The sequence below is a fragment of the Convolutriloba macropyga genome, chromosome 2 (assembly GCF_964194025.1).
Source record: "Convolutriloba macropyga chromosome 2, txConMacr16.3, whole genome shotgun sequence".
In the NCBI taxonomy this organism is placed as follows: domain Eukaryota; kingdom Metazoa; phylum Xenacoelomorpha; order Acoela; family Convolutidae; genus Convolutriloba; species Convolutriloba macropyga.
In genome coordinates, this window is record NC_134469.1 from 7,922,455 (window position 1) to 7,947,350 (window position 24,896).

At 33.3% G+C, this 24,896-nt stretch overlaps 1 protein-coding gene across 5 annotated transcripts in view; it reads right to left on the reverse strand.

Moving 5' to 3' along the window:
• Window positions 1-22,672, reverse strand: part of LOC142356131 (uncharacterized) — a 35,533-nt gene extending 12,861 nt beyond the window's left edge. Inside the window, exons 1-10 of one of the 5 annotated variants that reach the window (XM_075408103.1) lie at window positions 22,027-22,672; window positions 18,245-18,463; window positions 17,523-17,681; window positions 16,724-16,954; window positions 15,828-15,860; window positions 15,110-15,247; window positions 9,320-9,487; window positions 6,544-6,642; window positions 5,990-6,247; window positions 5,233-5,386 (exon numbers count right to left, since the gene is read on the reverse strand). In XM_075408103.1, coding sequence (XP_075264218.1) covers window positions 5,233-5,386; window positions 5,990-6,247; window positions 6,544-6,642; window positions 9,320-9,487; window positions 15,110-15,247; window positions 15,828-15,860; window positions 16,724-16,954; window positions 17,523-17,681; window positions 18,245-18,463; window positions 22,027-22,084 — 1,517 coding nt within the window. In that variant the 5' untranslated portion in view covers window positions 22,085-22,672. Of the gene's footprint in view, window positions 1-5,232; window positions 5,387-5,989; window positions 6,248-6,543; window positions 6,643-9,319; window positions 9,488-15,109; window positions 15,251-15,827; window positions 15,861-16,723; window positions 16,955-17,522; window positions 17,682-18,244; window positions 18,464-22,026 lie in introns of all 5 variants that reach the window. The other 4 variants (XM_075408097.1, XM_075408116.1, XM_075408122.1 and 1 more) reach the window with 4 other exon arrangements.
• Window positions 22,673-24,896: the final 2,224 nt, after the last annotated feature.

The following is a 24,896-nucleotide window of genomic DNA, read 5'->3' on the forward strand; positions in this document are numbered from 1 at the left end:
CCACATTTTCAAAACCAAATTTAACATATTTTTGTCGATAAAAATGCATAAAGCAGTGAAATCGAGGCTTATTTCGGGTATTAATGTCAGTTATCAAAATCAGTTATTTTCAAAATCGGCAAAGTGTAAAGTTCGTATATTACAGATATTCAATCCCCATAAAAATGTGATTTGAAATCCTTTTTTATACTTCATCATATGATGTTATTGCGATGATCAGCAGCTCTCATTGCGTTCCGCATCATCAAATTTAATTTAACGTTCTTGATTCGGTTGTAAAAATGACTGGACTAAAAGAACATCAAATGAGCAATTTGATCCCTACGCTTCGATACAGGTCCATTATTACATAACACACGTGAATCATCTTTTGTTCATTCTATTCATAGAAAAACGTGTGGGATTTTTCCACTTAAGCAAAATTTAGGATTTTTTGTCCAATTCATCTAGCATTTTTCCGCAAAATTTAAATATTCCTAGTCTCCGTTGAAAGTTCTTTGAAACTCCTACATGTTCGGGCTGGATTAAAATTTGCTCAAGTGTAAAAATTTTTTAGCGCCGCTGCGGTTGTTTTGTTGTTTATCTATTTTCCCTCTGAATAAGACCGCGTGATTTTGTTTATTGGGAAAATTGGGGAATCACATGACATTGAAAATATGAATATAATAAATAATGTGAGTCACAACAACAACAAATGAGTTTGTCTCAAGCGTGAACAAAAAGCTGCGTGAGCAGACATGTTTATAACTATTGCTCAAAAAACTTGTTTTTTTAAAAAAATTTTATTTGTCTGATATATGTAATAAATAGGAAAGAATTAGTTCAAAGTTTTATTGCGGCGTTTGCTTGAATTGTAATAAAAAAGGGGGCTGTGTTTTGTTGATTTTGAAAAAAAAACAAGCTACTAAAGTTTGGAAAGTAGTTTTATGTTAAGAAAAATAGAAGAAAAATAAATGTCTCTGGTGCCTATATTAAGTATCTATTCCTTTTCTACAATTCTAAAGACTTTTTGAGTTTAAAATGTCTACGTTTTTGTCTGCGTTGAAGCAACAAGAAAACAAGATACAAAGAAGACGCATAAAATTACACAAATGCTTCACTTTAGCAATTTGACCTGCTACAATAAATTTGAATTTTGTAGTTGTTTTTATTATTTTTTGTTGTTTTGTTTGTCCGACATGATAAAGCAGATTATTACTTTTACGGCAACTAGTTAACACAAAAAGGCTTTTGTCTTCCAACTAACAAGCTTAGCTACATTGTATCATAATCACGGACAATCTTGACGACCATTAAGTAATTATGCCAAATTGTTCTTGCGTCTCAGTTAGGAAACTATTCAATATACGTGGTTGAGATTTCTAAGTTAACAAAGGGACAAAGTGGCCCACGGAGGGGGTCTTCCTTTTTACCGTTTGACCTCTTGAGACGTCCACGTAACGAAACGGGAACACTTGTTTGTGGCAGAAGTGAGTTGGTGGAGGGGGGGGGGGGGGGGGTGTTAGGTTGGGAAAAGTAAAATAATTTGTGCAAGAATTATGTCAAAATCAAAAAGCGCCCCAGAAATCAATTTGCGAAAAAATAATAACCTTGAATTGGTTATCATAATTACTTCAATTTCCATCGCAGCTATAATCTGAAAATTTCTTGACGTTACGCAATTACTTCAAGCTATTTTATTTGTAAAATTCGGGAAAAATTTGAAAACCAAGAACATATAGAGGCATTAACAAAGGCGTCAAAATTGGAGCAAATATTTCATGGAAAAAATGTTTGATAACAAAAAGATCTCCTTTATTTACTATAATTTTCTCTAATGTTGAGAAACAGCTGTCGCGGATATTGAAAAATGTTGGCAAAAACCATTCCAGTCTACTGTTGCCTCTCTTGTATTATTAAGTCAACACAGCAGCGAAATAGGCGCTCAATCCTCGTTTTCGATTTCATTTTAACAGCAGATGTTTTTCAAACACTACTTTTTTAGTTATCAAAGTACATCGGACGTTGACGAAATAAAAACAATTAAAATTTCAGTAAGATATAGTTTTGCCGACAAGGCAAAAAAGACTAACCGATATTCCGCATTATTTTTTTTTTCATGAGCATGGCTGAATGCAGTATCATATTTCGACAAAATTATAAGTAAGCTAGAGATATGGAGACCAGATTAACGTGCCTACAAAAGAAGCAAACAGATAAAATGCTCATAATAAGGCTTCGAGAAAAAAATTGGCCTCCTTTTCTCAAAACCTTTTCTCCATTTCATCAAATTTTGGTTCAAACTGAAACAATTTTCTTTGCACAACAGTTAAGTTACGAAAACATATATTATTTGGAACTATTTGGCTAAAATTACCTGTTTTATATATAATGGCAAGTAAACGTAAACACTGAATATGAATGAAAAACACATTTTCAAGTCATTTTCAAACTAGTGTTACAAAAAGTGAGCTAAAAAAGTTGTTATTTCATTGGAAAATTATTTGAAAAATATTTAATTGTAAATTTTAATTGAAAACAAATTGTGCATAATTTTAAAGTAATATTTGAAAACACTACCTGACTAATAAATGTTGGCTTAAGCTATTTTTTTGTAATTTTTTGAAGCTTCAATTTGCACAATTTTGAAGCTCCTACATTCAATTTTGATAGCTGAGCTTCATAGAAACCAATCAATTCTTATCAAGAAAAAGCTGACATAAAGAAATTATAGCGGTTTTGTCGCAAATGCTGGAGAACTAATTCCAATTCCTTAGTTTTTTATCCTCGTTTTCATTTGGACACAACTGGCCAAACCGTGGGTTGTAAACTACGCAGATCGTGCCTGCAAATTTTCTCAAGCTGATATTTAAAGTGAGTTGGTTGGTGATCACTTTGAGTATAAAATTAGTAAGTAATCAGTTTCGAAATTTCGCAATATTCTGTTAAAAACATCAAACACCATATCTTGGAAAATGTTCACGAATTTATAACGCTGCTTTCGATCAGTCTGTCTTAAACCCATTTCGTTTACGATTGAAATAAGAAATGATCACGTGTATCTGATTTCAAGAATTAACACCACAATTTTCGAAGTTTTACGGGCAATTCAAAACAGTCGCGAGTTCTTCTGTCCTAAAAATAGCAAAATTTCATATATGCGAATTTTTAGCCGACACATAATGCGAGCACGCCAAAAACATTATATATTAAATATAATGTAATTAAATTTAAAAAAATCAAAAAATTTTTGGCCTAACTGGTTGGTTTCAAACAAGCTTTTACGAATTGGCGATGGTCTAGAGTGACTTCAGAGTTCTTGGAAATAAATGCAATTAATTTAGAAATCATAAATTCTAGCTAGAGCCCTGCCGCAATTTCGCCCAAGCGAAATCTACCCCGCAACTTCTACACAATTTTACAAATTGACAAAGTTAGCATGTGAATGTAATATCAAACTTTATCTGTGCGTGCGGTATTTGTTTCCGTATTCTAGTTGTAAACTAAGTGAAATAGTTGGGCTAATGCCTTCCCTTAGACATGACAGGTGAAATCTAAGGATTAATCAAGTACTGGGATTTATGATACTTCTCAGCTATTTGGCGTTAGGTTTCATGTTTTCCATAGTGTAGTTTATACTACCCAAGTAAGTTTCGGGGGAGCAAAATTTACATAACTTGTCATGCTGGGCTTAAGGGAACTTTAACTTTTTGGGTCACTTGGTACAAATTGAACCATCGTCTCATTAAGCCGACGCAGCAATTAAACGAAGGCTTCATACGCCGAAAACGTTGCCTAGAATTAATTTTTTAAGATCATTTTTTTCGTTTTTGATGGATAGAATTATTGATAAGATGCCAGATTGATTTTATAAATTTCAGCAAGTTTTCTGCGACTTTGAGGCTCTTGTTTTCTGCAGTTTAATTGAAGTTTTTTTTCTGCCAAGTTAGACCTCGGTTTCAAGATACTTGTTCAATTACAAAGCACAGATTTGGTTTGAAATTAAAGTTGTACTTCAACAGCTTCGAATCGATTTCAGCTGAAACAACCGTGAACAGATTACGCTTTAAGAACTGAAAGAACTTGAAACATTAAAACGAAGGCAAGGTTCCCGTTTGTTTATAAACTTGGCGCTTTGGAGATAAAATCTGGTCACTTTTATGAAATCATCGGAGCTTTCAATTCCTATTCAGAGCAGAGCGAAGAAGGAATAATTGTAAATGTTGCCTGGAAAAGCTCTGCTGTGTTATAAACTTTGAATCTATTACTAGATTTGGTTTGAATTTGTTTGAGGGCAAATTTGCGTTTTAGTTCTGAATTCGGGCGTCTGTTTTCGCAATAAACAGCTGGGTTTGTTCTGTTACAGGAACAGTTTGTGGTTGTAAAAGCAACTAGAGGCATAAAATTTTTCGACCGTGCGACTTTTCGGAGTTACAGAAATCGCTCGAAGGTAAAATTAGTTTGTCGGCCAAAAATAGCTTCTGGGTTGTATAATGTAGACTGTTTTCGGGGACAAATTAGAGCGCAAACTTTGTTTTTGAAGTGCCCGTTAAAAGAAACATTGAAAACTTTAAAGGGAAGTTGTTAATAAAACTATGGGTGGGAAACGAGTTTATCATAATCTTGATATAAGAACAATTATGCCAAAGTACAAAACGTTAAATTAACGAATTTCACCAAATCTTAACAAATATAGTCATTCCTGCACTTATCGAGAGACAATTTAAACAAATACCTTAATACACTGCTTTGAATGCTTTACTAGCGCAAATCTTGAAAAATCTCAAAAAAATCTGTACGAAATAATGAGTCTGGGATAACATTTTAATAGGGTCCGAAACCTTAAAAAAGCATCTAAGGAAATTTTACAAAACCATACGATGAAAAATGCTTTCAATATTTTCATTGTATGGCTTCCACATTTAAATATTTACTTTTCAACTAATCAATAGCATGGAGAAAAAAGACAAATAACAACCGCTCAAAGACAATTTCAAAAAAAAGCCAAAATCGAAAGCAAAGGCTGAAAACCATCTTTAGTGAACTATTTCCTATAAGGAATATTGTTATCAGGGTACAGTTACCAATTTCTCAAAAACATTACCACAACAAAAGTGTTTTTTTAATGAGCGATGTTTGTATCAGTACTGCAGCATCTCTCATATTTCGAGCGTCCCTGCTATGTTTGTCTTTGTTACTGTTTTTGTTTTCATCAAAAATTCATCTACAAGCAAAAAATTGATAACTACTAACTTGTTGACAAACTGTCCCTCTTCGAACTTGAGTTCGTTGTGTCTCCAGTACATATTGGTGGGTTTGGTCACTCTAGTACTCACACTGCACTCTAAAGTGGCCATGGAGCCTATCTTGCTGTACTTCCGTCTTGTAGCCAACAGTGAAGGGGGGCCTTGAAAACATATTACTCTTAATACATTTTTAGACCACGCAAATGCTATTGCTGCCATCAAAGAAACTAAGATCAAATATCGTTACTGACATACTTGATAGCCATAGCTGACTGCTGGGAATTCCAAGCCTAATAGTGGCCTCTCAAATATAAAGCGATTTGTTTGAAATTATTAAAAAATTTGTCCTTAGATTTGGAAACATGTCTTTGAAAATATAACCTTAGATTCGAAAACTAATTTGATTATTTTTGCCGCAAAACCTACGATGAGCTAATCCTGAAATTAGGTTTGATCTAAAAAAGTTTAGACTTTTCCGATCAAATAAAAAAAATGAACTCATCTTTTGCAGAAAATCGGAGACGGGTTCTTTGCGTCAACAATGAAATTTCTCGAATGTAAATCAAAAATGTGGAAAATATGAATACTAAACAGAAAGTTAGGTTTGAATAAAAGTACTAAGTTGACGTGACCAAAACTAGTGTCTAATTATTTAAGAATTTGGAAAAGCACTGTTTTGTATTCAATTTTCTTTGACCTGAAAATGCTTCAATAAGAACTTTTTCTAATCGCGGAATTTAAAATTTTTCTGCGTTTGAACACACCGAACACAGTCACTCTTGCTCGGGACTCGGCCAAGTACATGTTGTTGACGACAGCACGACAAATGTACACCCCAGCTGAGCTGAAATCTGCCGAATTGACTACTAGTGTCTCTTCGTATGACAGAACCCGGTCGTACCCTTCTCGAAGCCACTCAATTCGAGGGGAGGGGTGTCCTTCAGCCGCACACTCCATCCTCACTTCGTCTCCAAGAATGACTTTGTACTCAACATTTGGGATTTTGGTAAATTCAGGTTTACCTAAAGAGATATTCATGTTCTGTTCTGTTGTTAAAGGATTTATAGTGCAGGTAGCATTTGCATGTACCACAAATCTTCGGATTGCCATAAACTTTCCCTGTTCAACGTGAACTTTTTTAGAGGGATGGAACCATGGGGAACAAGAAAGAACGAGAGAACACACAGAAAAGTATTCACAGTGGAAAAAGGAAAAAGTTCACTTTATTTAATATTAAAATTGGTTAGGTTGAGATATAAAATATTTACCTCTTTAATTATTATAACTATGACAGTTTAGTAGATGTGCTATTACTTACGAATGAAATTGAGTTCTCCACTGGCTTTTTTCGAGCTTCCCAATGCATTGATAGCTTCACATTTGATCACAGTGTCCTTGTACGAGTCCTGGTTGATGCCTGGAAAATTGTTTATTCTAGATTATTCAAGAAACCCGTTTCATTCCAGATTCACTTTTGAATCTCAGCAAAAATTTTATTTAAAAATAGTAGAAAAAATAGTAAAAAAAGTGCTTCAATAGATAAATAAAATTATTGGGTCTTTCCCCATTATAGCCCCCCGCCCAGCTTAGTGGGCAAATAACCTATTGCCCCCCAATCATGATAAATCTACCATAATGGGGGGCTATAATTTCATGGGGGTCTATAATGGGAAAGACCCAAATTTTTTTTTACAGGTTTTCATAACCTTCAGCGTTTTGAAACTGTAATTATCATATTAATTGTAATTATCCAATTTGAAAATGTTTATGTTTTGTTGCTCAGCCCACAAATTCGGTTCTTATTCTTAAAAAGCACTACAGAAATATTTTTTGCCGCATAAAAAAATTAAACTGATAGTATCTTGCACTAAAGCGTTCTGTTATGAATTTGGTACAATTTCTTAGCAAGGATTCCTAGCAAGGTCTTGCAACGGTGTCCCATTTTTTCACCCCTATTCATTTAACCCCCTATCATTTAACCCCGATTTATTCATCCCTATATCATTTAACCCCTCTATCTTTTAACACCACTATCATTTCACCCCGATTTTAATCCCTATAAAATAAGGATTATTAAATTAGCAATAAAATCATTTGGCCATGCCTCGCGGGCCATGGCCATGCCTCAGCGGCCCGTGGGACTTGATATGAAACTATCACAACCGAACGAGGGATTAATCTATCCACTTAATTATGATAAAACATGCCTTTAATGTCGACTGCTAATTAGCGGGATGAAATGATAGAGGGGTGAAGTGATAGCGGGGTTAAATGATAGAGGGGTGAATTAATCGGGGTTAAATGACAGGTGGTTAAATGAATAGGGGTGAAATGAAGTAGAACCCTTGCAACATCGGCTTTGAAATTGGACTGAAGTTAGCTTCAAAGGCAATGGTTCTTTTGAACTGTACCAAACTACACACAGTTTGAACTGTTGCATTCGGTTTGAACTACAAATTGCGGTCATATCTTAAGAAGCGTGGCAACAGTGAAATAGTTTTTTGTTCAAGCCTCACTTGACCGACATAATTCTTGCCTTGACACCGTCAAAGATTTCAAAACTTTTATAGGGATTAAAATCGGGGTGAAATGATAGTGGGGTTAAAAGATAGAGGGGTTAAATGATACAGGGGTGAATAAATCGGGGTTAAATGATAGGGGGTTAAATGAATAGGGGTGAAAAAATGGGACACCATAAAATTGTAAGGACTCTTTCAGTCCCCCCCCCCCCAGCTTAGTGGAGATAACTTTTACCACCCCCCCCCCGGACGCACGTCCTATTTACATAGTAAAATGCTATATAACAAAACAAAATTTTTTGTTCAAGGAATTAAAATACTGGGGGGGGGGGCAGAAAATAGAAACAATCGTAACTTCTCAATCACTTTTAAAAGTTCACATGAACAAGTCCAAAAATAGTTCTTTTCGTTATAAATGATGGACAAATTCTATCTTTTTTGAATCCAAACCAATGATGCGGTTTAACACTCGGACGCCTCAAATTCTGTCCAATGACTCCATAAATTTCCAGTAGATTTCAAAATGTCACATGGAACTTACAAATAACTCTGTTTATGAGAAATTGAAAAATGCTATCTGTTGTTTTTGAATTTGCAATCAATGATTCGGTGATTGCTTTTGCAATATGACACAGTTCCAAATCATGGATTTCATCTCAGTTTGACTGGGAATCGAAATTGCACGGTGATTAACATTAAACATTAGACTATACTCAACTATAAGAAAATTTATTTATTATCTCCTCACATTCAATATTTGTGTTTGCTCAGCACTTTCCAATTATGGATCAAAGTGAATTCCATTAAGTGTGCACGCTTGAAATCAAGTAAACAAGGGTAAACAAAGGAGAAAACAAGACGTAAACACGAGTAAACAATTTTCCCAGGTGAAGACACAATCAGTTCACGCACAATCAATTATGCTTGCTTTAAAACTTGTTCACACGGCTCTGATCAAAAAGGGGAATTATTCGGCGAGCAATTTTCAGAAGTCGCCTCTTGAAATAAAAACGATATTTTTCAATTACAAAAACAAAGCTAAAAAAGATCTTATCAGCGTTATCGAAAAATTGAATTTGTAGTCGACAATCAACCTTTAAAATAAAAATAGCGTTAAGCAAATTTGTAAATTTAGGGCAAAATGGCCCGCTGACCAATTTTTTGATAAGGCAGTGTCGGGTATTTTAATGTGATTATGAGTTTTCGAGCTATAGAACCAAACTGTAACACCACGCGAGTTTAATTTTTGCTTTTTTCATGTAGTTGTTTCATATATTTTAAGTAACTGTCGCCAACAATTCAGTTTAAAAATTATATCAAAAAATATTTCGACCCATTGCAATATTAATGTGACATTTATTTCATCTCTACGATACGAAAGTTTTCCACCCTCTTAGCTTAATAATTCGTAAAGGTGTTTCAATTAGAATATGACCACTTTGACCGCTACATAAAATGACCTGTAACTGACCAGCTAGACCAGTTTTCGATACGACCTCTATCCTCATAATTCGTAAACGTGTTTCAATTAGAAGATAACCGCTTGACCTCTGTATGAAATGACCTTCAACTGACCTTGCAAGACGAGTGTGTTTGAGGTCTCCTTCTCAATGAGTCTGCTACCTATGTACCATTTGAACTGGTCGATAGGCGGGTTGGAACTGGTCTTGCAAAGAGCAGTCACTTTTGGAGTGTCTTCGTCTATCAATTTAGGCGAAATGCTCACTTCTGCTATCGGAGCATCTGAAATAGAGACATTCTTCACTAACTTTAACTCTAATTTTCACTAATTTTTACTTTAAAGTCCACTAACTTTAACTTTCATTAACTCTAACTGTAATTGTTTCGATGCATCGAAAAAGTTTTTAAAAATTCCTACATGAAATTTCATTAAAACGAAGGAAGAACTTCCCGTAAATAATTTCGACAATTTTATGCTATTTTTTCCATAAATTTATGATAAAGACAAAATGTTCCCCCAAATAACAGGCAATAATGGGACAAAAAGTCGAAAGCGAATCAGTGATTTTTGGTAAACCAGAATTTGTAAATTTTTCGTAAATACTGATGCTATTTAAATGGTTATGATAATCTGCAACCTTTTTCCCCGTTGAAATCGCAATCATGAATACCATCGCACACAAAAACTGTTTGCGTACCATTAAAAAGTAATTTTCTCATTTTCCAACATTAAAGTTACGATAATAATTTGGGCAACAACAAGATATTTTCTATGTATCATAATTGTTATTGCATCTGACCTGAGGTCAAGTATGCATAGCTTAGTACAAACAATTAACCTTTTTTCTTTGGGACAAATTGTCATTACTCCAGAAAAAAATCATATTTATCCAATCAAGTACTCTTGAAATATTTAATGATTAAGAAATGCGTCTCTGTTTTATTTAAAAAAAAACCTCAAATCATCTAATCACCAATTATCTTAATACTTCATCATTGAAATAAAATCAACAATTTTAAGCTGATCAGACAAACTAATACAAAATGTACTCCTTAAATTGGCTCCAGTATTCCAATATTAAGTACGCGTTTTTGTTCAACTCCATTTTTCACTGTTTAAACTCTATTCACTTAAAAAGTGAATGACATTACACGATTAGTCATCTCTTAATAAAATTTATTAATAAATAAATTTTATATGGCATTGTTTTTTTGCAAACAGATGCAAATGAAAACATTGGGACTATTTATAAGAGAGAAAAACAAGACTAAACTGGATTTTATAACGGTCACTTATTGTTAAAAAAGATTTCCTTCCACATAAATTGTTAAATATGAAACTAGAAATTGCTCCATATATGAATTCAAGTTAGTCTTTAAATACTGGATTAAAAATATGTTTATGGTTCTATGAAATCGTGATGATATTTAAAATACAATTATGAACATGTATGGTAAAAATGGACACGTGAATTTAAAAACCAACAGAGGGGTCAAACAAACTGTTAACCCAGTCACTAATCATGTCAACAATGGCTTTTAATTATATCTTTTTTACAGTTATTAATGAAGTAATAATATAATGGCGTCGCAGAGTGATTTAAAATAAAGAAATAAAGTCTTTTTCAGTTTTTCAATTTTTCTATTTCATCATTTTCCAGACTTGGATGAATTTGAGACATAAGTACTTTCGACAGAAATACAAAATGTGATACAGGAAATTTGTCGGGAAATTCAACAAAAATATATTTTTAAATTTTAAATTGAAAATTATTACCTAGAAAAATTTGACAATAATTTTACATACAAAAATGTGAACACTGCAGAGAATTCTGAAAGCAGAAATCTGAGAAACAAGCTGGCAAAATGCTTAAATTCATCTACCCATTCATATGGAGCTCATATATCAAAAATAATATTTAGATGTTTTTTAGTGTCTACATATATCGGCTGATATAATGGTTTGAACCATGCGGAAAAGAATTCTTGTTTACAACTACTTGGCTATTGCGCAAAAAATCTGTCACAAATTGGGCATTAAATTTCATAAAAATGGTTATGTAATTGTTAATAAACATAAGAATTCTCATCATATATAAGCGTGTTGCTTCAAAATCATGCTTTAAGTTTTCGCATTTAGATAAATTAGAAAAAAAATAACTATAAGATTCAGTTTTATCAAGCTAACAGCCTTTTGTATGTCTAAATTTTTAATTGAAAAAAAAAACGTTTCAACTAATGACGACACCTTTAACACACGGCACGTGAAAATATTTTGGTGAAAAGGTTGTGGTAAAAAAACTTTAATAAAAATTATTTAACATATTACATAATTAAGACGTCTAACTTATAACATGCCTGCTGACAAAACCCTTTGCGGTTCAAAAAAATTTCTAATCACAATGAAGCGATTTTAAAATGTCTTAAAAACAATGAACTAATGCGACTTTTTATTTTTACGTGACTGAAATACTGCTCAGCACAAACACATTTTCTTTAAAACAAATGCTTGTTTTATAAGAGATAGTGATCAATAAAAATCATCCTCATGTTTGATCTTGTTACGTTTTAGTAACACCTCGAAGACAAAATATGTGATCGAGTAAAAAGCTTTCAGATGGTAAAAAAATTTTCTGAACAAAGAATCTGAAAGTCGTCTGAATAGTGTCGACGGTTACAAATCGTAAGAAAACATGAAAAAAATGTGCTTAGTCTCTTTTCCCAAAAAACTGCTGGTGTTATTGGAAAAAATTCTTGTTTATAACGACATGATAGAAGTCATTGCGTGACAGATGTCATTTTTCAACGCAGGAAAGTTTCCGAAAAGACAGAAAGCAGAAAGGTAAATTCCATCTGAAAATCGAGTCGGGAGTCGGGGTTAAAAACTTTCGTCAAAAACAGGGAACAAGGGGCTTTAATTCATCTGGTCATATTTTGTCGAACTATCAGACACAGAAAGTTAATTCTACATAATTCCCCAGAAAAATAGTTTGTTCGTGCTAGCATGCGAAATTTGATGCCGAATTTTTGTCTGGTTAAATAAGGATATCAAATGGCAGTCAACGTTTCTGCTATAATGACTAGGTTATTTATACGCTCATTTGATTTATAAAGCAACTGTATCTGCAACTTTTGATTTATTTGATCAAAAAGAATTCCAACTTTGTTAACAGTTTTCTGTTTTTTTTTTTGCAAATCCACTCCATTGTCAACTGATTGCTAAAAGCTAAGTATGCTATTGGTCTTTCTGGCCTCTCTATACTGCGAACTAATTTTACAGATTCTTCTATGTAAAATTTTCAAGAATCAGTCAAATTATACAAGAAAACTTGTAAGATGATTGGCACATTTATTCTCAGGCCCTCAATATCGATCAAAAACTTGTTCAACTTAAAAACATACTTTCTTCTGTTTATAAAAACTGCTTTAGATTAACTGAAAGATTCTTTTTCCTTCTCAAAAAACAGCTCATGTATAAAACATGGAGGGAACCGCTCCACTATATAGAATTTCTACTTTGTTCACGCCGCGGTGATTTTTTCAGCAAGGATAGTAATTATGCATATGGACAGGTGGAAAAGTACAAAAGAACGGCGCTTTAAATACAGCCAGGGACCGACCGGCAAGTCATACGGCTATAAAAAATAGACTCTATCTAAAAAATACTCTCTCCAATGTACATCTCAAGTGCAATAATCTTAATAGATCTACTGGGGAATGTTATCCTACCGTTCATTTAGCCGGTTATGAAAATTGAGAACAGTATCGGACATAATGCCAGCTGATTTTTCAGCCGTTTTCATGCAGAAATTTAGCCACGTTGTGTAATTAGCTAGTTAGATCGCAAAATTGGCAAATCAATAACGGCCTTTACCGGAGTTTTTCTATCTCTCTCACTAAAAAATCTTTTTTACGATAATTGTTGATTTCAATTTCCGTTTTCTTAAATGGGAATCTAATTTTTCTGTAAGAAATCAGCTTTTTTGGTAAGATATTGTCTTCTCATGTTTTGCCTGATTTTGACTTTTTAAAAGGTATTCACTAAAATTCTCGTTTTAAGCTGTGTTCGGCTTAAACTTTTGTCGGCTAAGACAGCGGTAGTCGTGTGAAATCTTTTTAAGTCACGCGCGCTCATTTTTTCACCAGTGCGCTCGCGTTAAAGGACGGCAAAACATACGGACATATATTTTAGAATAATAGTTGAAGAAGGAGATAGAATAATAAATAGTGCTGTTAGGGAGCAAATAAATACAATAAACAACCGCTGCGGCTGCAAAGCTTATCTGCCTATAAAATATTAACAGTTTTTCAAAATTTTTTTCCAAACAAAAACAAATTGAAAAATACTATTTTTCATACATGACCAGGTACTGTTTCCGTCTTAATGTTAAGTACACGAATTAAATTGAGATTAAATCAAAAATACAAAAGAAAAACAAGCATATGTTACTTTCAACTCTTACATGTTTAGGTTTCAAATATCAGTACCATCAAGTATTTTTTGGAAAAACTAAAAAAAAAATCATCCTTAAGGAAAATTTAAAAGGACTTGTTTGCTTCAAAATATTTTTCCTGTTTAAAAATGTTTTGTGTTCGATCTATTCAAGCAGCATTAGGAGCAACACATAATAGAAGCATTTATTGTTTTCCAATTTTTGTTTGTTTGATTTTCAAAGAAAACTTTAAATAACGTTTAAACTTTTATTGATACGATCCAGGGGTATAACTTTTTAATCAAAATTTGCCTTTTTTAAAAGTGCTGACAAACATATTAAAACAATAGTCATTTTACATTCCCTTGCAAGCTTAGGTGTTTTACATCGTAACATTTTATTTTCCTAAGCCGCAGACATTTAAATGTTTTCACTCTCGAACGAGCTAAGCCCCCCAATTTAATCACAATTCGCCCAATTTTGTTCAGTAAACATACATGGATTTATGCATATAACAATAGTGACATAGATATTTATGTGGCGGAGCTCAGGGAACAATGATTGTTTTAATTCCAATTCAGGGACCATAGTTAAAGTCGGTTGAACAGGGAATCCAGCGTTAGTGTGTGTATTGTGTGTAGGACTTGCGGAGTACCTTTGTCGGGCTAATTAAGTAATTTGCGAAAGGTAGTAATTGCTTTTAGCTTGCTTTTTAAACAGTTAGTATGTTGAGGGGGTTCTCTTTTGCCCAAAGTTGAAAGATGTCCCTAAAAGGTAGTTAAGCTCACAACCAGGTAGTTTATATGATTAGATAAACAATAACAATGATTTTTGAAGGAAAGAGTGTATCATAACACCTGGAATTTAATAATGTATAAATATTTTTTATGTTTGTGATTTTATTGAACAACAATGTTAATATTGTTTATCAGAACTCAGAATAATACTACTCGGAAACTGTAGTCATTGGTCATTTTAGAGATATTAAAATACCCCAATTTGATCTATAAATTTTGATCTAAAAAATTGATCTATAGCTATAGTTCTCAATCTATCAGTCAATCAATAGAATAGTTTTTCTAAAATTCGATAGGAACTTTCAATAAAATCATTTTTCAATAATTTTTGTTAGAATTGTTATTGTAGGTCTCGTTTTAGGTCATTTAAGGTTAAGTTTTATGTCATTTAAGGACAAATTTTGGGTCACATGAGGTCAAGTTTTAGGTAGTTTAAAGTCCCTAGTCCTAATTAGATGTTTTGAGGTCAGCTTTTGATTGTTTCAGATTTCTTGTGATCACGTTTTAGGTGACATAGAATGATCTATATATATATAACCAAAAATTGGTAAACAAAAGTTACTTTAAAAAGAAAACGTTCTTATCAGGACTGTTCGAATGGACATTTGTGGACTGATGAAGAATGAGGGGTGGGGGGGGGGGGGGGGTCAACTGGAATTGGGGTCTGCACTAACATAGAACACTGAGGATGATTGTGTCGTTTTTGAACCCGAGATCTGCCTCGTTTTTAGCCCTGCAGACAACCTTCTGTTTGTCCTGGTCACGTGATGGTGTGAAACTCATTGTGCTTTTTGTCAACAGAAGACCGTCGTCTGCTGAAAAAGGCCAAAACTGTGAACAATTTAATCAGGGGTGAAAAATAGAAACCCGTCTCACAATTCAGAACCCTTGACGTTGACAATTAAGGAGAAAATGCATTTAGCAGAAAGCGTAAAAGCGTTAGTGTTGCGAATGATCTCTGAAAAGATCTTTAATGTTATGATTTTGCGAGTGATGCTGGCAGTATATGTACAATAACAACAGTTTAATTGATATAAAGACGCCATTTCGCGGGATTTTTTAAATCTTTTAAAATAACAATGTTCAAATTTTCGAGTTTAATTCCAGAAATTTAGACATTTAGCCCCCAAAATCTTTTACCCAACGGGAGGAAATCTCTAAACTGCAGGTTCAGCTTTGTCTGATGTTGATCTTGATTGTATCAACAGCATTTATTATTACAGTTAAAATTGTGAACAGATTTCAGTTTCGTCTTGTTCTTTGAACTGCATAGAATTAAACATGTTTTTTGCAAACCCTCGCATTATCACCCCAAATTTCTTTCAAAGCAAGCTCGATTAGTTTCAAATCTTCTTCCATAATGGAAAGATTGTAATTTGGAGTTAAACTTACTTTTCTCATAAACTGTTACGATGTTTGATGCAACTAAAATGAAGGTCAAATGAAAATAAATGAACACAAAGAAGGTTAACAAACGTGGCGTTAAATTGTTAACTCGGGCTCTTTCCCATAATAAAACCTCGCAACCCCCCCCCCCCCCACACACACACACACACACACACACACACACACACACACACACACATCCCTCCAATAATAGACCACCCAAATTTCGTTGGGTTGGAGGAGAGACCGTGCGTTACCGAAATGAAGATCTGTTTTTTAGCGGGAGTTGGGGGGGGGGGGGGGGGGGGGTATTCGGGAAGGAGTCAAATTTTAAATTCTAACTAATAAGTAATCAGTTTATCTGTTGTAAACAAGTTAGTACTTTAAACTAGGCTACAATGAATCTACTCTACTGGTCGAGGAGTTGAGCTGCATACAAGCCTAGTTGGGAGAAAAAATTGTTTAGTTGTTTGAGGAAAAAATGGAAAATTAAGGACAATATATAGTTATTATTTCACATAGCTTTGCAACGTTTCTCCTGAAATTTAAAAAAGGAGAAAAATATGAATTTGGAGAGCTTTAATATTTTATTCTAAACAAAAAAACAGCTACATTTTCGCAAACTCAAGAATACTTTTTAAAATAGCGCTTTATCTCAGAAAGTTTGAATAATAATTTTTAGTTTTCTAAAAAAAAGAACGGTCCATTGCTTGGTAAAAATTGACATGATCAGAATATGGCAATTGTAAAATTGCTTGAATTTCTTGGTTGAGTTTTGAAAAATTGCTTAAGTTTTGAATTTCTTTTTGTTTTTGATTTTGACAGTTTCTGAAACTCACTCACTTTGAAAGCTCTTTCTATGTTACAGTAGAGTTTTTTTTGAAAAAAGGGAAATTACTTACAGCTGTTTAGAGTCTGCGTGTGGAAATAGATTGTGGGAATCTCGTGGAGTGAGTTGCCCCTCTCATCCGTCCACTCAATATCCGCCTGGGGGTAGCTCTGTCTCACCACACAAGTCAGATTCCGTAATTGACCCACACGTACTTCACGCACTTTGCTCCCTGTGTTGTTGTTTTTGTTTACTTTGTTTTCGTTATTGCTGAATTCCTCGATTGTAGGGGGACTTGTGCCGACTAAACAAAAACAAAATTGCTGAAACATTTTGAAAAGTTTTGAACTTTTTTTTACAGATTCCAAATTTCTAGTTTGCACCCATAAAGCATGGAAAATTGATGCCTTACAAATATTTAAATTACGTTGATGCAATAAATTTTTGGTACTATCTAATAATGAGTAGATCAGTGTCGTGCTTTTTCACCCTGTTTGTTTAACCTCTATCATTTCGCCCAAATTATTTCACCCTCTATCATTTTATTTAACCCTTCTACCATTTCGCTTCTCAATGGTTTCACCCAATTTTTAATCTTTTATATAGTTGGTGCTATTATACTAATTCTATACTAAATTGTACTATTAATTTGTTAAAATTGGTGCTACTTCTGGGCCCTGGCCATTCTTCAACGGCCCGTGGGAGCAAATCTATTATGTTTAAGAGTTGATTGTTGAACCTGACGACCAACCCTAAATTTTTTTTGATTATTATCTAGTTCTAGAGGCGGTAATGTTACGCGACGCTCAACGTGTTCAACTTGCTCTAAAAAACTTACATGACATTACTGACATTTTTATGATTTGACTAACCGATGACTCTGAGAGAATCCCTTCGTGTCGGAGATTCACCCACAATTTTGACGTCATGATTGGCATTGCTCCCTACCATATATGTACATCCATACTCTCCCGCGTGTGACATCTTTACATGTGCAATCTTCATCTCGAACGAATTCTCCACTTCGTTGTCTAAATAGAAAAATAGAATAGACGGGTCTTTCCCATTATCAACCACCCACCCCCCCCCCACCCCCCCCCCCCCCCTCCTAGTACCTTTGTACCCAATTCGTGTTTAAAAACGGTCATGTACCTCTGTTGAAATCAGTTCTAAATTCTAGCTAATATTTTGAATCTCTGAGCGGCTCTCGACTCCTAAATGATTAATGCTAGAAGTTGTCAGTGACTTCGTAAAATTAATGTAACCTATACATATATCTAGTCAAATAAAGCTGAAATAATCGAGCGTCTCAAAAACCGCTGCTCAGAGGTCAAAGGTCAACGTTCAAATTTAACGCATGTAGAGAAAGAGAAAGGCCGATGAAATGCAGGAAAAGACATTCATAGTGAGATGACCCCCCCCCCCCCCCCGCATATGTTAACTCAATAACTCAATAAAAACAGTCAGTACCATTTATTAAAGGGACCGTATACAGGGACTATATACCTAACCGATGCAAAAGCGCTTATTCATTGATGTTTTGACAAACAAACATCCCTGAACTGCATCACAACAAACAAAACACGGAACTTACAATCAACTTCGATCCCTTCCGGTTTATATTGCAGCATATCCGATATGAATCTCTTCCCATTTGGGAACAAAATGATTGCGTGAAATCTTTCCTCCCCAAACTCCATCATTGCTCCATACTGACACACAAAACGGGCTGCTTCGTCTTTCCTAACAGTCGGCTTGTCGAACGATGCCATTGTTATGACCTCGTGTATGTTGTACATCTTGCTCGTCTCACCTGAGAAGTATGTCTCACATAGCCGAAAATTGGTTAATAACAGTAACAGCAAAAACGTCGAAACATTACAAGATTTCATTTCAATTTGCGAAACAGAGCTTTTTAAGAAAGTTTTGAAAACGAAAGTTTTGTTTTGTTTTTAATTGTTAATCGAGAACCGATTTCAGAAACTGTTTTTTAAATCAGAAGAAAATTTTATTCCAAATAAATAGTATTTAGTAAATTTTTGCTAAAATAAGATAGGAAATTTGCACAAAATTGCTAACATGGAACGAGTAAATTCTACAATACTGAAATTCGCGATTAAAAGAATTGAAAATGGCCAAAAGTTAGGAACTAGTCCTTTGAATTATCCTAATTGTTGGACAATTATAATTAGTCATCATTAGGAAAAAATAGTACTGCTAATCTCTGCGCATAGGTACTCAAAGAGCCAAGCAATTAAGTCTTTGAAAACAATTTGTTTATACTAATTGTTTAAAATACCACTTGATAACCAGGCTAGTACTGCGGTACATTAGGTAATATTACGGGTTTATATTATGAGTGTAGGTTACTGATTAGCTATGGTAGTACTTAAGAGAGCCTCAAACATTTCAGGTAGTATTTAGACTAGACCGCGGTAATTAGGTTTGATAGATAAATAGACTGCAAATTAACCCTACGATAGCCGATTCAATTTACATCAAAGTTTTGGAATGGAAAACTGCCGTTTTTACTGGAATTGAAATCAAATTTTGTGGTGTCTCGGCAATTGCTTTGCTAATTTTGAGAATTATTTTCTGAGGAACGTTTTAGCTTGAAAAATAATCAAATTATTGTCAAATAAAAAATAGAGATGGAGCAAAAACTAAAATAGTTTTTTTCACAAATAAGAATTCCTAAAATTAGACGATGAACGCATATATAACAAAATTAGTTTTTACCTAGTTTATTTTTTATATAGATGAAATAACAAAAAAACGTGAACAGCGTGCCGAAAATGGGACGTAAAAATCATAGAAAACTTATTATTTTGTAAAAATTATATACCATTGTGATATCTGTGTAAACACAGTGAAGTTATTACTCGAAATTAGAGATGCAACTGAGGATAATTTTTGTGCCTTTATAATAATTTTGTTTTTTTTTGTGTTTGGTAACCAGTGATTTACTTTAAAAAAAGTGGGAAAAATTTTAGCAAAGATTGTCGAAGATTTTGATTAAATTGACCATGTATATAGTCAGAAACAACAAAAAATTTAAAAAAATTAAGTGTTTTAAGTTAATACCTACATTTTATTCGACCTGTTTTTCTCAGACATTTTTTAATTTCGAAGTGTTGTAGTTGCAGCTTTTTCTAAATATGCATTATTCCTATTTATGCATTCAAATAGTATAGAGAGCCATTCAATTGATTAACAGGTATAGATGGGGTGCAAAATTGCATAGTCGGGGTAATAACGGAAAAGATCCGTTTTACAACTCTTTTACCACCTGGTTCTACAATAAACCACCATATCTCAATTTTTGAGAACCAAAAGCTGATAAAATGTTTCTAAATCAAATAAATTTATCTTATGACAATTTTCTCAATGCATATAAGTTCTGAGTTATTAAAAACAAAAAATTAACTTTTTGACAAGCAGTTTTTTAATACTTTCGATAAAAAAGAATCTCAGCTTGGAAAATGGAAAAAAAACATTACAAATTATGCGTTTGAGTTGGTTTTGCCTGAATTTATTTAAGTGTTATACCAGCCTTAAAGTTAATTTGAGTAAATTTTTGATGTACGGAAACGTATTATTGCATTTTAAGAACAAGAAAGCACAGAATTTTCCAGAGGTTATCCGTTAGATACGAGTTCAAACATTTCTCTAAAAAATTGTACAATCGACTGCTCAAATGAAGTATAGTCTTCATCCATTATCTAAATGAGACGGATGCGAAATTTTCCAGGACAAAAAAACAGAAATTAAAACTGTTGCTGATACTTCAGAAAAAAATTGCTTTCTATTTATATCCACACCATTTCGGAAAACAGCATGCAAAATATCCGATATTTTGGAGAAATTATACATTCTTCCATCCTATAACCAAAAAAAAAATCCTTCGAGCTCCCAACCCCACATTTCTGTATTGAATGTTTATAATAAAAACTCATCACCATATTTGTTGTGTAACGGAGTCTGAATTAGAAATAATTAACGGACAAAAATTTTTTACAAAACAGAACTTGAAAATTGGATCAGCTGTTTAAAAAGATACTTATTGCAACACAATGCCTCAAAATCATAAACATTTTTTAAAAAAAAAATCGCAAAAAATCTACTTTTAATTTTATAGTCGAAGTCAACAATTTGCAGAAAAGATGTTGCTAAGTGTTTAGATACACTAACTATATGTATTTTTAAATCCTTCTCAACCATTTTGTAATCAATTTTACGAAAAAGTAACCGTTTACGAAACGACTACCAGCTCCGTTATTTTTTCGGTTAAAATAAAATCTAGACCATTGGGTGAGTCACAGTTAACCTGTCACAATAAGATCTAACCAAAATCTTTTTCAAGAACGGAAGTCATGTGATAAGTTTGTTAAATCTGATATTACAATTGGTCAGATCTTACACAATAAAAATCGAGAAAGTAGTATTGTTTTTCATCACGTGATACTAAAAATCATCCAACAAATCAAAAAATTTGCTATTTTAGATGACATAGATAGATGAGATCTGACATCATAAAAAATTTTGACTTAAAACATCAGATGTTAAACAATAAAAATTTCAGATTAATTTGTGGCTATTTTGCGAAGACTTTCGATTTATAAAACCAACTATTTAGGGAAAAAGCAAATTTTTTAAACCTTCCAGAACTTTTTGGAGATGCGAGTATATTGATCATCAGAAAGCCCAAACATTTAGCTTAACTTAATTGGTCACTTTTTGCCCCAATATTAACTTCAGTTACGTGTTTTGATAATTTATTGACTGCTTAATTATGGAAAACAATGAGAAATATAATTTCAGACAGCCATCGCGAGTCTTTTCACAAACAAGTCAATCAAAAGCAAATGAAAGCCAACTTCTGTTAATCAGGGCATTGATCCATTGTTAGAGGTGCAAACAGAACATAGAACATAAAATGTAACAGTATGGCGCCAGACACCCGGGTTCGATTCCGAGTGGCGCCCTGTCAATAAATGTTTTTTTTTGTTTGATGTTACCCTAACCCGTCGTTACAAATTTCTCATTACAATTACTGGATTTAGTTAAATATATTTGCCCATTAAGTTTTTCATTTATTGAGTTAAATTTAAACTTGAGATCAGCTTAGCTTTGAGTGAAATGACTAGACTCGCCTACGCTATATTTGTAATATAATATAGATTCAGCCACTAATATTATCAGTCAACAAAATATCCTACGCGCCAACAACGGTTTAATATACCTGTCTGGAAAAACAAATCTATACGAAAATTTGATTTAGTTTGACTTTTGCGCGAATTTGCTGAATTTAGTCACTTAAAGTCCAATTGAGACGCAAAATCTGCAAATAAACGATGAAAATGTTTATTTGTTTACCTGTTCTCATGATGGACAGTAAACAAATCAAACCACTGATAACACTAAAATATCCCATTGTTAAAGTATAGCCCCGTCGTGATATAAATAACGAGACGAAATCAATTTTAAAACGGGGCTAAGAGTTACTAATATTGTCAGAAATAATGAATGCGGTGCACAAATAAAATCAGTAATAAATCGGTGCAAATGTGGAAAGTTGACTGCGTAAAAATGAAGCCACTCAAGTAAATTTTTCCATAAAATTGTTTAGAAAAACACAGTTGAACACAAGTTTTGTTAATAAATTGGAATAATATGAATCAGTTTACTTCGGTGCTACTATACACAAATTTATGCAAAATAATAGAGGGGGGAATACACGTAAAGTATGTTTGACAAATTGTTTCAGTTTTTCTCAAAAGAGATTATTTTTCACACAACAATAAATTTCATGGGAATAAACAAAAAAGCGAATTATGTAATGCGTTACGAGGGAAGAGAATTGCTTAAATAACAGTATAACTACTTTTATTGTGTTATTTATCGCTCTAAAATTTACGCCGTACTTTCAATTTGAATTTTATCAAGAGAAAAATTAATTCTAGCTAAAGCTTGAGATTTTGTATTTGAACTGTTGGAGAATATATTTTATTATAGCGAGTGCAGGGACGGGACGCAATAGGCTGGAAAATTTATTAAAGAGGCGAACTAGATCGATCTCTTATTTGTGAATAAATTGTGAACAACAACTACTACTAGAACTGAAGGCTGCATAGAGCGGCTGTTTATATTCAGTCGGGAAAACCGATGCGAGGAATACTTATCCGAGAGAGGGTTTAGCCGACAAGGACAAAGAATATTTGCAACCATCCCCTTTCGCAGAGAGAGGGGGAGGGGGGGGGGGGGTTGTTGAATAAATTTTAAGCGAGCAGTATATGCAAAATATGATAATCATATGTTTGTAAGTATAGCTAAGTTAGAGGTGGAGATTGCTGACATGGTACCAGGGGGGGGGGGGGGGGGGGTGGGGTGTGCTGAAAAGATCATCGGAAAAATTAAGAAATTTAGCCGGCTTTTTAATTCTGATTGGTCGACAAAGCTGTCGCTCAAAATAGCACTAGTTCGTCTAACTAATTACAATATTACAATTGATGTTCGGTCGGGTTGTCGAGTTAAAGAATCTGTTTTTGATTTTAGGCTAAAACTTCTGTCGGCCAATTGGGCGATGATCGAGGAAAACCGCACCGCATAAGGAGAGCTCCTTCTTATTGGGAACACACACATGCACATATGTATTCACACATATTTAAGCACACATGCTCAGCTTTTAGGGATTAGATACACATAAACAATAACGATAAATAGATACACATCGATACATGAAACATACATAATAAAAACACGCTTTTGTAGTTTAGTTTTTAGTGTTTTAATAAGAATTTGTTTGTTTATTTCTATTTTTTTTAAAAAAAACGGAAAAGTCGTAGCATGTGTTGATAGCGTAGTCTGTAACAAAGTCTGGAAAAAACTAGAAAAACAAAAAAAAATGAGATACAAAAACTGTCGGAGACATTATTTTATCCTCTTTATTGAATTTAGAAGTGAAAATACAAATATAAATATCCCTAAAGTATTCCCTAAAAGATGGTTAAAGTCGTGACTCCAAGAGCTTTTTGTCTCCTATTTGTAGTGTTTTTGTTCAGCTTTTTCAAAATAGAAATACGACAAATATTAACTTATTTTTACAAATAAATAGCTACAGGATAACAGCGCCAAATATCGGCCACGTTTAAACACCACCCATAGTTTTCAGAGATTTCCTAACATTAATTCTTCTATTTTGGGAATCTTTTGGTGACAGGATACTAAATAAGATCCTATCAGAAAACAAAAACTATAACTTATATAGTCATAAACTAGTGAAAACAAGCCAATTATTAGATGAAAAATTTGACAACTGATATTTCTTAATTTCATCGGAGAATATTTGTTTGTTAAATATCTGCCAAAAGTTTACTTTGTTATCTATGATCTGAGTATGCATTGATCTAGTAAATCTAGGATGTATTGATGTTTGTTTTCTGTCTGCAGTGATCGAAAGAGAAAACTTTCACCATATTTGTATATACTGAGGCCAAGCAACCCTAAGTACCTGAACGGTGGATCAATTAAATTAAAACCTCATGAATGTTATAAGCTCCTCAAAAATAGTCAAATTAAGCGCCGTCAAACTTTCAAAATAAAAATTGTGGTAATCAGACTTTAAAACATATAAATTATCCTAAAACACAGATTTTAATATGATATTATTTCGAGTTTGGTAGTCTGAAACTGAAATCTATCCTACGCTCTTACATAAACCTGGCTCACAATTGTAACTGTTTTCATTTCGGCGTCTTTAAAAACAAAATTTGAACCTTTTAGTCAAATCCCTAAAACATCAAGTATTTAAAAAAAAACTTGGTGTATGAACGAAAAGATAGCCTCCAAAGCAAATAATTCAGTGGAGTAAAAATGATGCATTAGATTGATGAGATATGCCAATATTAGTAAAGCGAGTCAAGACGAACAGCAAAATCAAACAACAACAAACATTAATTACATCAAAAAACTTATGTCCCTTTTAAAAAAGAAAACATAATAACAAAGTCAAAATAGCGCAGATAGACAATTAGACAAAAGAGAACAAAAACAGTAAATTTGAAAAATTCGCTTATTTTTTTTAAAGCAACTACTTTCAAATTAATGAAAACCATTAGAAATCAACTGAAAGATCCCATAGGTTTACAATTACCAGTGTTTCTAAGGATGGGATTAAGAAATGTCTGTATTCGGTTTTTATTCGGTTACAAAAAGAACAGCAAATAGACAAGAAACAAAAAATCAAT